We start from the raw sequence: 13,541 nt of genomic DNA on the forward strand, positions 1-13,541 counted from the left end.
CTTGGGAAAGCATCCTCACAGCTAGCATGGCACCCTGGTTTTGATCATGTCACCTGACCCCCTTCTTCCACCTGATACCTGGGCCTGATGGCCCTGCTTAGGCTCTATCCCCTCATAACGCCTTTTTTGACTGACAACACAGTTCAGCTTTTTTTTTTTTTTCTTCCCCTTCAAACTAATTTGTGGACATTGTGTACTCCCTATAGACTAACCCTCCTGGTTAAGGGCCATGTGATATTCTCCTCCCCATATTGTCTTAAAGGGTCTGATACACATTATAATGAGCATTTGTTGCCTGACAGAGAATGATGGTTAGAAATCTGCTTGCTGGGATAAAATAATCTTAGAGTAATTAGAGATGAAAGAGAAATATCCAGGTACATTCCTTTTAGGATAAAAACTTTATTTTACAATTTTATAAAGCAGCTTTACATTCAGCACAATCCATTTACTTTGTATAGAAACAAAATACCTTTCCATCTGCAAAAAATCAAGTTTTGCTGTATATAAAACTAACATGTGCACATTGTGCTTAAACTGCAAAGTCTGTACAGCTTTACAAAGGACTACCCTTCAGAAGGGCATCCAGTAAACACTTTATTGCATATTTAACACATGGTATATAACCCACATGTACAATGGAGAAAAAACAAGAAAACAATTACAAGGAGGATGCGAATAGCAGCTTTCAGTGGAAGTTTGTACACCGACAAAGAAGAGGACTGCCACATCTCGAGAGTTGTGCTTGTGTGTCATTTTTTGTATTTGCTCACATACACTGGATGGTTTTTGGATGAAGCCCGAATGTACAGTAACTGCTAAAGGGTCAAACTTGACCTTTATCGGAAACTTTTGGCTGGTTTCAAAACTGAAGCGGCAATAGATTTAACTTAACATCTAAGCCAACTCAGGATAAGTGTAAACTAATACCCAAAATCTTGAAACAAAGACAAATTTAAAGAAACAAAATAAAACATCTTCCCCATTCTCTCTAAGCACAGAGCAAGCAAAGTAAACATTTTACATGATTAAAAACCCTAGCAAACGCCATAGGTGTTTAGGAACAAAAGTGCAATGGATGTTCTTGGGCAGTGTTCCTCCATGTATGCCCCCACATCACCTGCACCAGAATCGCCTGAATGCTTGTTAAAAATGCAGGTTACCATGGTTCACAGGCAGATTTACTGAATATCTGGAATCTGTATTTCAGTGGGTTCCCAGGTGGTTCTGAGACATTGTGAAGTTTGAGAACCAATAGTTTGTACTGATGTTACCGCTATCGGTTCAACTCACTCTCTTAGAAAATTCTGGGATCACAAGAAAAATCAAGTTGCTGTTGCAATGTGGAAGGCAGTGTGAAACCAACAGCAATGAAATAGCAATGCCATTTCTAGGTCAAAATGCCTTTCCTTTTTCAGTGGAAAAGGACAGACACATTGTTAAGGCACTGATATTTGTCACAGAAGCAGTACCGTACTGTTTTTGTTGATTCCCTTAGTCTGAAGTACCAGTAGGCAAACACAAGGCAGTCTGGGCTGTTCTAATATAATAACAAATACAATGAAGTTTTAAAAAGGGTTCCCAGATTGGAGAATGTTTATTTTTGAGCACTGAAATTAAAAATGAAGGCATCCAGATGTTCTTGTTGAGACATCTAATATAGAAGAACTACAAAGGTCAAAAGCTATGGGGAAACCTAATAACCCACAGCTGTTTTGCTGTGGGTAAAACAGAGTTGTGATGTGCATTTAAAATAGGTCACAGATAAACTGCACTGTTTGTGGTGACCCCTGAAAGTGTGGGGTCTCATATTCTCATATTCCCAACCTAAGTTATAGTACTGATTTAGTGTACTGCCAGACATTAAAACAAAAGATAGAAAAATCAACCTCCTTTGGTTCTGACCTAATGCTTGAAGCCCTATAGCAGACACTGCCCAGGGTATGTGGGCTAAGAAACCTATAGGCATATAAGGGTATAGTGAGATATAAAAGCCAAATAAAGTCCGATTATATGTACAATAAATGCAGTAACATCACTTCTATCCAACAGCTAAAATAATTTAAAATTACAACTGCCAAGGAAAAACAATGATGTGCAGAGTCAATGGTTTCAAAAGTTAATGACCAAGAATGATCTAAGTAGGAAAAAAACCTTCTGTGATTCTTGTATATAATATCTGATCTAGCATTTTTCCTTAAGGGGGGAAAAAATCCTAAAGGTGTAATGGTGGTGGACTCAGCAGAATTACTAGTTCCTTTCCAAATTTAGGTTTGTTTATAATAAAATTTCCCCAATAATGACCCTTAAATGTCCCCCCAAAAAAACAAACAAACAAAAAATAAACTCTTGCATGTAGTCTGAATTGAAATAGAAAATTCTAGATAACAACAAAAGAAACCAATCACAATGGAGATAGGGGAGGGATAGACTTGATTATCAAACTTTTACTGATTGTAGATCAAGTTTCATAAAACATATTTTTTAAATTTCTTGTGCAGTCAACACGTTTCATTTTAGTTGTGCTTACATTACATAACTGTGAAGCCTGAACACGACTGTGTTTTAATTTACACATCAAGAAAACAAGAAATTCAAAATATTCTCCATATATAACAAATTGAACAAAAGCAACAAATGCTCAGTTGTCCCCAAGAAGTTAATCTATAGAAAAAAACACACACATCATTTTAAAAAGTTGCACACAGTCCACTATTCAGGCTACAGGTAAATATTCACTGTATTACAGCACATTATTGTTTTTTTGTTTTTTTAAAAAAAATCTGCTTACAACATAAACATAAATAATCACATTTTAAAAGCACCCCATACTAAGTTTTCAGGTAAGAGATAGCCAGTTGGCGAGTAATAGCTACTTACCAGTCATTTTCCCAAACCAAGAGGGCGTGGGCTACGTGTGGAACTGTACAGAGTGATAAGCAAGGCAGGGTTAGACATCTCCGCTCAGCCCTCTGACTAAACACTTTCCTGCTCTGAATGCCACCTACCTATGATTTTACACACCCATCCCATGGAATGCCGTCACCTCAGGAGACTGGTTCTGAGGATCATGTGTCACTTTGATGTCATCCACAGAAACCTGGTCTCCGACCTTTCCCCGCCTGCCTCTGCGCTGCTGGCAGGGCACAGCAGAGACTGAAATGGGCTTTTGGTTGTGAGCTCTAGTTGTGCTTTGCCCTGCTGCCTTTCAGGTAGCTTTTCCACCTCTTGAGGAATTCTTTGAAGATGGGGGACTCATCGATGGTGCTGAGAAGCTGCAGCTGATTGATGTGGGTGGTGTGATAGTCCCAGCGAGCCAGGTTGGGGGCGATGCCAAGCATGAAGTGCCGGAGGTCGTAGATGGTTCCTGAGCCGGTGTCGTACAAGGGGAGCATGGCTTTCAGGGATTCCATGCCACGCTCGTACAGGGACCTCGCTTCTTTCCCGAGTTTTTCTCCTGCAGTTTCTTTTAAGTCATACAGCCCAATTAAAGAATACATAAAGCCATTTAAGACAAAAGAGCTAGGTGTGGTTGGATACTCTTCATACCAGTCATGTTTATTCATAAACACAGCTTTAACTCCATGCTGCTCTGATAGAAACTTATAAGGGGCTGTTGCCCTTAAAGCTGAATTGAGGAATATATGGTCTTTTGTTAATAGGTAGGCCCTGACTAATGTAGAAATGGCTTGCCCTTGGGCCATGGCAGAGTACCACCCTGGCTCTAAAGACTTGAACCCTTCCCCTAACTTCCGGGTTACCATGATTGGCCAGCCACCTTTCTCGTCTTGGTTCCTTACCAGCCAGTCACTGGCAGCGAAGAATGCAGCCATGTGGGCTGTGGTAGAGATAGTAATGTTATCAAGGAATCCTTTCCCTTTTGCAATTAACCTAACCACCTTCTTGGGCATTATTTTGGTTGGCTTGACAGCTTTTGTGTTGGAGAGACCCACTCCTTTCCTGAGGTCAGTGACCAGGTCCCTGGTAACCGTGCTCCATGAAGTCCTGGGCCCAATGCCGTAGTAGATGTCTCTTTCTTTAAAAGCAATCAGCTGGGTGTTGGAGACATAATGCACAGTGAAGAGCTGGTTCTTTTCTGTAGTCTCTAGAACCACGGACACACTTCCATTTGTTAAGAACTTGAGGTCAAATGAAATAATAAAATCTTTTGTGTTCCCCAATTGCAAAGATACACCATCACTGGTTTCTGTAGGAAATAAAATATACCAACAAAGACTGATTAGAATACAACCTCTTTGTATTTAAAAGTTAATTGTAATTCAACCACTGACCATACAAAATTAATGCTTCAATATTTTGTGTCAGATCATCATTATTATTGTTACTGTTATTTTTACTGAATTATCCACAAATGATAGAATTAGTGAGTCCATGATGGCTATGAGCACCTGGCTAAAGCTCTTATCTTTTGGGCTGTGTGGTTAACAATAGATGGTTACATAACATAAGAGCAATGGCTAAGATATTTTTGATCAAACTGCCTTTCAAACACCAGCTGATCAATAATTAGTGACTATTGATTTACTCGTTCCGAAAAAGAAAAAAACAGTCAAAAGCTAGCTGAACCCAGGTTGTCTAGTCTGGCTCTCAATTACTGATATCTCATTTGATATTAAAAATGATAGGTTGTTTTCAGATATTTGCTGGAATTGTGAATAAAATTTCTGATAATTAAGGAATAATAGGCTGATTTGTCAACAAAAAGTGAGGGATACTGAGGGAGATAGAAGGAGAAGCACAGGTTTTGGAGTTAAAACAAACAAACAAAAACCAGCCTTTTATAAACTCTTATTCTATCACTTACTAGCTTTGAGATATTCAATACATACACCTCTTAAGAGTCTCAAGTTTCTTAACATGTTAAATAGAGATAATATTACTCTGCAAAGTAATTGTGCGGATTTAAAAAAGATAGTGGTGTGGCCCGCTGGGTGCTGCTAAGTGATTGAGCGTCAACCAATGTGCCTGGAAGTCACAGTTCGATTCTAGGTCAAGACACATGCCTGGATTGTGGGTTTGATCCCGTGTGGGGTATGCAGGAGGCAGTCATTTGATGATTCTCTCTCATTGCTATTGTTTGTTTCTCTCTCACCCTCTCTCTGAAATTAACATATATGTATATATATGTATATGTATGTATATATATTTTAAAAAAGATATTGGCTTGGACTATAATAAAAAGACAGTGATTATTATTATTATTATTCTGAAGCCACTGGCTTCAGAAACTGATAAATTGTAAAATTATTTAATTTGGCATATTATCAAAGAGGAAATTTCTCCTGCATATTTAGTGCAATGATGGCTGACTTCCAGAAAGATGACTTTCTGTGTACTGCTGGGCTAGATCTACCAAGCAAAGAAACTGAGCACATTAAATCAGTCTGTAGCAGCAGCAAAAACAAGAAAAACAACAACAGAAAATATCATACAAATTTTATAATATTAAAGATAAATGTAAATATCTTGATCTTTATAGGGCTTAAATATTCAAAACACATTCACAGGTATTATCTCTTTTGATCCTTACAATAATCTACTGAGGCTGTCATTACCATCTCCTGAGCAGGAATTACCATTTTAGAGATAAAGAGATAAAGGCTTTGCAAGGTTAAAAGGTTTGCCTAAAACCAAATGCTAAGTAGTGGAGTAGGAACTAAAAACCAGGATTCTTAGACCCAAGTTTAAAGACTGTGAGAAAGAAATGATATTGGAAGTGGCATTCTCATGAGAATAATCAGTGAGTTATTTCTCTTAAATATAGCCACAGAATCAGATCTGCTTTGAGGAGTCCTTGAGGAAATCTTTCACTGGGAACAAAAATTAGAAATGTGAGCTGATGACAGTGCATAATGTATGCCCTTTGAGTAGTTTGGTGAGTATTAGCATGTTGAGTTGATTGTTAACTCTCCCAACAGTGGACTTTACCAATGTACATATAATTTATCCAAGGCTCTTAATTACTTCATTTGATAGACAATTATGGAAACTGAATTAAGAATGGGGACAACTTGATAGACTTCGAGTGATTTAAAAAAAAAGTGATTTCAAAAGTATACTTCTAATACAGTAAAAATCAATTTAACCTGGAAAATGTCAACATGCAATCTCTCTCTTAACTAGCATTTTTCTGCATCATAGTAAAATGGACTCTGATGCTCAGTATATCCCTGGACCACTACAGGATTCTGTTGACTTATGAATCACTCAAGATTAAATTATATTTAGCAAAGCAGACTATCTTGAGTGCTACTTATTTTTTTCATTCTTAGGGTAATGTCTCATTAATCAGACAAGAGTATTAACTATGACATCCATTTTCACCAAAGTGGGTAACAATGGCCCATTTATAGAAGTCCAAATGGGAGGAAGCTAACGAAGTACCCATTTTTCCTCCCATAATCATATTCTGATTTTTACTTTATATATAAAATTCCAGTGAAATTATATGGTATAGTCAATCACCTTATGACTCAATATAACAAATTAGTTCAAAGAACTCAGTAATGAATAATGTTATGGGATGGATGTAACCTTTAAAAAAAAAAAACACTATTAACTTTCCTAAAACCTAACACCACCACATAACTTTCCTAAAATCTACAACCACCACATAGAGAAGTCACAATCTCCAATTTAAATCAATCTACCAACAATCATAATCTTTACAACAATTTTATGAGATAATTTTTAATTCCATTTCACGGATGTACTGAGAAGGATCTGAATGATAGAAAATGGAACTGACTATGGTGTGGCAACTATAGCGCTTTAAATCTAATAGAAAATTTTCCTAATTGCTTGAAATCCACAATCTCTCCTCTTTGAGCAGTTATTCCAAGGAGTCTCTACAAGTGTCTATTGTTAGTTTGTGTTTACATGTACATTAGGCAACAAAGAATAACAAACATTTAAGAGTAGTCTTTAAATCAATATTTTCACCTAGCACACAAACTGTTAGGACTCATTCATTTAATCAACAGTTTTACTATGTGGAGTGAGAAGAGGCCCTACTCACAATCTCCAGGACCACTGAGAGATAAGGGTCAGGGAGAAGAAGAGAAGCTCACAAGAAGCCTGAGAAAGAATGCTACACAGAGAGGGAAAGTGATACCATGGAAATGAAATAAAGAGAGTGCTTTGGGAAAGAAAAACTAATTTAACTTAATAGAGCAGGACAGGTATAATGTTTTTAGTTCGTTCCATCTTAAAATCTGGAAGAGGAACAAAATATTATCCAGCATGTAAGACAAGAAAGAAATATGCTACAAATGCATGTTATAATTCTTTCTGCTAGATGATTTTGTCCCCCTTCAGGGCAAAAAAATTCAAGGCCAAAACATAAAAAATAAAAGGCCAACAGTATCCAGGCGCTGGTCCTAGAGCCTCATCTCACTTAGACTTATGCTTTTATGCACAAGTCCCAATTTCTTCTCTGAATTTATCTCCCACGAGGTCTATATCCTCTAAAAAGCCTCATCTCCTATACTACTGCCTTAATAAACAGATTCACCTCCGGGATTTCTTTCTCCTGCTCTGAGCAACAACCCCCATGTAGCTCCACTCACTCTCCCTTCCCTCCAACATTTATATTGAGTGCATCATCAGGCACATCAAGGATATCAAAACAAGCTCTCCATCACCAGCTAGCACACTTCCACCAACAGGGAGTTCCAACTGTGAGTAGCTTCTGTCCTACTTGCAGAGGAATATCACTGAGTTCTCTTCTCCACATGCTTAAAACCACCTTAGGAAGTAGTTTTATCCCCAGCTACTGGCTGAAGAAAGAAGGACTAAAGTGAAGGTTCCTCATTTCGCATGGGGGGACCTATCTTTGTATTATCCAGGGCATCCAAAAGTGGGCCATGAAATCTATAGCTCTAAATGGGTTAGAGTTCAAAAGACTGTTCTAGAAACCAACCAGCACTTAAAGAGATCAAGAAGAGGGCTGCTGTTTGCCACCCTAATCTAGACAACATTTTGCAATTAGAGCAAAAATAAGCCCCTTTGGTGCACCCAAACCAAATATCCTTTTGCTTTGTCCAAGCATTTCCTGCTGCAACAAATTACTTCTTAGGTACCACAAGCTAAATATCCTTAAACATTTCCACCTACTCTCTCATCCAGCAAGCCTGCTGTTTTACAATAAGCAAAGATGTTCTATGTCCTGGAATATCACAGAATACCACAGGAGAAAAGAAGTCCTAGTCACAGAATAAAAATGAAAGGTCACTCATTATTTGTACTGCATTAAGCACTCATAAATCCATTACTTAAGGCCATCCAGAATGAGTAGATTTGTATTGTGGCTTTCAAGGTCTGTGAATTACACAGTCATCAATAAAGGACAAGGAGAGAATACAGAAGAGGGCTTATAACCTTTTCTCTTTCTATTTACTGACTGCAAGGTTGGTGGGAAGGAGGAATGAGTTCTATTTTTGACAACATTTCCCCATAGAGAAGAAAAGCCTGAGGTGCTAACTAAAATTATTTCATTGTCTTTTTAAGTAATGGACTCATTAATTATCATTGATATTGATTAGTGGAGGAAAATGCATTACATTCTAATTAATGAGACTGTCTTAGTAAAAGGGAAAATGTTGCATAAAGTTAATTTGATTTTATAAATGATTTTATTAATAAAATGGTTTTATATGAAATTTGAGACAATTTAGTACATTAACAAAATTCAATATGGGAAGCAGGCCTCGTTGGTAATGCTGTCTTATCTTGAAAAAACTTAATAGCTACTGGTAAAAATATGCAAAGGAAAGATGGTTCTTTCTATAAGGGAAAACTTCTACCTTAATGCAAAATAGTTTAAAAATTAAAGAATATTGTACTGAAATACTGAAATATACAAAAAAATCTTCATCTTGTGGGACAGGAGATGCATACCATGCAGTAACCTGGATCTTAATATTCAATCTAGGGCTTGGCTCTTCACCCTGAAAATATGCCTTTTATAACCTTGAGTTTTTTAGGGATTTTACTTTAGTGACACCATTTGTTTCTTTATATGTATAACATGAAGGGTTGGTTAATGTGTGGCTTTTTCAAAACAATTTAAAGAGTACCAGATGCGCCAAAACCGGTTTGGCTCAGTGGATAGAGTGTTGGCCTGCGGACTGAAAGGCCCCAGGTTCAATTCCGGTCAAAGGCATGTACCTTGGTTGCGGGCACATCCTTGGTATGGGGTGTGCAAGAGGCAGCTGATCAATGATTCTCTCTCATCGATGTTTCTAACTCTCTATCCCTCTCTCTTCCTCTCTGTAAAAATCAATTTTATATATATATATATGTATATATATATATGTATGTATATATATTTATATGTATATATATATAAAATAAAAAAAATAAAGAGTATCAAATGCTATAAATCAACATGAAATTAGCAGTCACACAATACATCTCTTACCTGGAGCAATGAACTGTTTAACATTGGTGAATCTAGACTTATCAGCCACACTAGCCATAAAACAGCCCTTTGGTACAGTCCAGTCATTGGGCTTGTTGGCTTTGTCTCTATCTTCTGCTGTTTCATATACTTCTATATGAGGAGGTTTCTCAGTTAGATTCTTGCTATAATGACTTAACCCATACTGTGCAATCTGGATCGGGTAGAAATAGCCTTGAGGTCCCCATTGTGTAGATAAAGGTACACCTATAAAGTAGAGAAACAAAATATCCATGTCCATACATTTATAAGTTTGTTTGAACACTACTCTTCATTGTTTTACTTCTGGGGATATACAGTTATCAGCAAAATTTGAGCTTCCTCATATAGTTTTCATATTTAGTAAAAAATAGTACCCAAATTAACCAGATAGGAAAAACAAAATTAAGCATTCATTTACTCGCATTTATTATTTGTTGACAGGCAGCAATGTAATGTTTAGATTATCTTTTAAACTGACTTTTTATGAGTGGAACTTCTGCTCATAGCTATAGATGCTATGTTTTATAATCCTGCTTCAAACATTCAAGTTTTGTGCAATTTAAGTACATGTAGATAATGTTATCATAGTTTTATTCTAGAGTGTCACTCTTGAAATTTTCTTAAACATTTATACTTAACAATCAAGTTTATTACATACTCATCTCTCCTCCAATATCAAGATGTGGTCTCATAAGTATATAATCTGATGGTTAAAGCATTTGCGTAAGAACCTAGTTAAGATTAGGCAACTTAAAAGTATAAACAAGCTTGCGAAGCTTTTTCATGTCAACAGGTAATTCTTGAAACAAGGAGTATTTTTAAAAATGAATTAAAGTTGTATGTTTAAACAGATTCTCGAAGTAAGTTATTAATAGATTATTCTCTTATAAAGTTCTAAGGAACAGTTATACATGCTTGGTGTCTATACTTTATTTTAGTAATTCCCTACATGGGAAATACAATCACACCACATTGCACAGACTCTTGTATTGTTGCATTATGGGGTATGTGTTGAGACATAAAGTCCTTATCTGTATGTAGTTTTAGTCCCAGCAGAAACTGGAAACCTATGAAACTATATGTGCTCTGATATAGTTTCAACACAGTTTAAGAAACTATGGGCCTCAGAGGTAAAGAAACCTAAACTACAAGTAAGCTTTTTAACTTCTGAATTCCTTCTCCAAGGGGAGATATTTTTTTCTAAAATTCAAACAGAATTATTTTCATTTCATTAAAGGAAAGCTTATACACAGTCTCATTAAAGATGGTTGATAACTATAATATACGACTGGCATGAGAACTGATAAACTGATCAATGGAATAGTAGGCCAGAAACATACTCTGGTACTCAAAATACTTTAGTATAATGATAAAGCTAACACCATGAAACGGTGGAGAAAGAGGAGATTATTTAATAGATGTTAAGAAAAAAGTCTAAAGATAGACCTTACCCTTTTACCATTTACCAAAGCATTAACCAATTTAGCTGAATTAAAAAAGTTAAATGTAAAAAAACAAAAACCATAAAACTATTAGAGAAAATACAGAGGAACAGTTGATTATGGTATGGCAAATGACTTTCTAAGCATAAAAGGAAAAGATTAAAAAAAAATTCCTAAGCTTCGTATATAGAACTGAAAACTTCTATAGTTAATCATAAGTAAATGAAAAGTCAAATTCAATTTTGCCTTCTGATCAATCATAGGTTTGAAAAAATTAGATACTAATATAATCATAAGAAACCCCCACTGCTCCAAATTTGAAAGACAATATATAATAGACCATAGGAGTTCAGAATAAGTTCAGAGAAAATGGTATCTATGGATTGTCTAGGTCTGAGGACTTTAAACCTCCACCCAGAGGATGATGCCTGGCTAATCTGGTAACAAGACTGTATTTGGGACATTGATGGCTCCACTGAATGGTCTGTTTCTTCACAATCTCCTCTTGTAGGAAAATAAATGTATATTTTAACACAAAATTTCTGAAGATCCCGTGCCTTGGCCTTACTGGTGAGAATTTTTTATTCGGAGGCAGATTAATGGAATAATCCTATTTGATCAGGTATGATCTTATTATAGCTCGTAAGTCACACCATCTAGGAAGTTGCCCTGGGTTGAGAATAAATTGTTCTTCTCTGCTAAGTCAGCGATGAAAGGTCTCTTGATGGTAAATTATGTATGTACTTGCTTTATAATTAATACCTAGAGTATCTTATTCCCCAACACAATCAGGATAGAAAAGTGTGGTGGAGCAGAGATACCAACCTTCCACCCCACTTATGCACTTGACTCTGTCTCGGACTTCCACATTGTAGCCTTCAAAGGACATAAACACACCATCAGGGTGATAAGGAGCTCTTTGTGCATAGACTTTGGAATAGCTATGCGAGAATTCAAACCGATCATAGCCATCATACTGAACTACCTTTCCATAGACATCAAAATATTTCTCTATCCAACTGAATGGAAGAAAGACTTCATTCCCCTCTCGTCTCCCTTTAATTGTGTGGTCATCATTTATGAGACAGTCAATTTCTTCGTATTTGAGTCCTAACACCTTGCTCCCCACATTGCTATTGAAGCCCCCGGCGACAGGGGGTGCTTTCTGCTGTTCCTGGAGAAATGCCTCCTCGGACTGCTTGGCCAGATGGTTCACATAGTTGTTACTCTCAGATGCTGCTGCTTTTTTTTCTAATCCATCCCCTCTGAAGCTACTACTCAGGTGCCGTGGAAACTGGATCGCTTTGTCGCTGGAACACTTATTCCACAAAAGTACTGTGACCAAAGTGAAGAGTGCGCAGATGATGATCAAAGTCTTATAGTTGACCCGAGCTGCCAAGCAACGCATATTCAGACCATACCTATGGAATCAAGAAGAAAAATTCATGCAAAGATGTATTACTGCTGCTATTTCACAAGATAAGGCTTTTTTTTTAATGTTGAATTACCACATTAAGGAAATTTTATTAATTGCATGTAATCTAATCAGATTTACAAATATGAACTCAACGTTTTTGGCATGACAAAGTAAAGGCAAGAGGTGTTTTCCCCTTTTAAAATGCTCACTTGGCACAAGCCTCTAAAGCAGAGATTCTCAAACTTTCTGTTCGTAGCACCATTTGTATCACAGTAATTTCTTTCACAAAGCCTATAGGCCCAAAGAAATATCTAATAGTTCCATTTATTAAGTAGTTGGGCCCAAACAACTTAACACATATTTTTGTCTTAACATCTTAGTAGCTATTTAAAACACATAACAGGTCTTATAAAGTAAACTCCAACATCCATGTGGCCAAATCCAACAGCGAATTTTTAGTGCTCATCCTACTTGACCCTTTCCCAGTATAAAACAGTCAATGATTCCTTGGCTTCTAGGGTATCATTCTGTCTTGGTTCTCCTTATACCCCAGTGGCTGCTCCTCCTCAGTCATCTTCAATCATCCCTTCTCATCTCCCTGAAACTGAAATGTTGGGAGTGACAGAGGGTCCCAGTCCTCAGACCTCTTCTTTCTACTCACTTCTAAGAGATCTCACCCAGTTCCATAGCTTTAAATACAATTCATATATTCCCAAAATTCTCTCTCCAGTCCAGTCCTTTCTTCAGAACTGCAGACATATATATCTAAGTTTCAACCTAACAACTGATATCTTTACTTGGAGGTCAAAAAGACTTCTGAAATATAACTTAACTCCTAATCTTTTCCCTCAATCTGTTATCATTTCTTACTGTTCAGATCAGAAATCTTGACTCCTTTGTTGCTCACCCCATATCCAATCAGGCAGGAAATACTATTGGCTCTACCTTCAAATTATGCCCAGAATCTGACCTCTTTCTGTTACTACTATTACCACCAAATCAGAGCCACTGTAATGAGGACATACAGCAATGATGTCCAACCTGGTCTCTGTACTTCTATCCTTGCTTTACTATTTTACCCCCAAGTCTATTTTCAACACAGCAGTCAGAACGATGCTTTTGAATATAAGCCAGATCATGTCATTCCAGTCATGCTGGGAGAAGAATTTGATGCTGTTGTCCCTGCTGACCATATGGTGTACCAGCTAGTTGTGATTAC

At 36.9% G+C, this 13,541-nt stretch overlaps 1 protein-coding gene across 4 annotated transcripts in view; it reads right to left on the minus strand.

Moving 5' to 3' along the window:
• Positions 1-382: 382 nt before the first annotated feature.
• Positions 383-13,541, minus strand: part of GLCE (glucuronic acid epimerase) — an 83,540-nt gene continuing 70,381 nt past the window's right edge. For all 4 annotated transcript variants that reach the window (XM_036437641.2, XM_036437634.2, XM_045581073.1 and 1 more), the window contains 3 exons: positions 11,731-12,326; positions 9,443-9,688; positions 383-4,207 (listed from right to left, as the gene is read on the minus strand). In XM_036437641.2, the coding sequence (XP_036293534.1) occupies positions 3,183-4,207; positions 9,443-9,688; positions 11,731-12,313 (1,854 nt within the window). In that variant the 5' untranslated portion in view covers positions 12,314-12,326 and the 3' untranslated portion in view covers positions 383-3,182. The remainder of the gene's footprint in view (positions 4,208-9,442; positions 9,689-11,730; positions 12,327-13,541) is intronic.

The sequence above is a fragment of the Pipistrellus kuhlii genome, unplaced genomic scaffold (genome assembly GCF_014108245.1).
Source record: "Pipistrellus kuhlii isolate mPipKuh1 unplaced genomic scaffold, mPipKuh1.p scaffold_m20_p_1, whole genome shotgun sequence".
NCBI lineage: Eukaryota > Metazoa > Chordata > Mammalia > Chiroptera > Vespertilionidae > Pipistrellus > Pipistrellus kuhlii.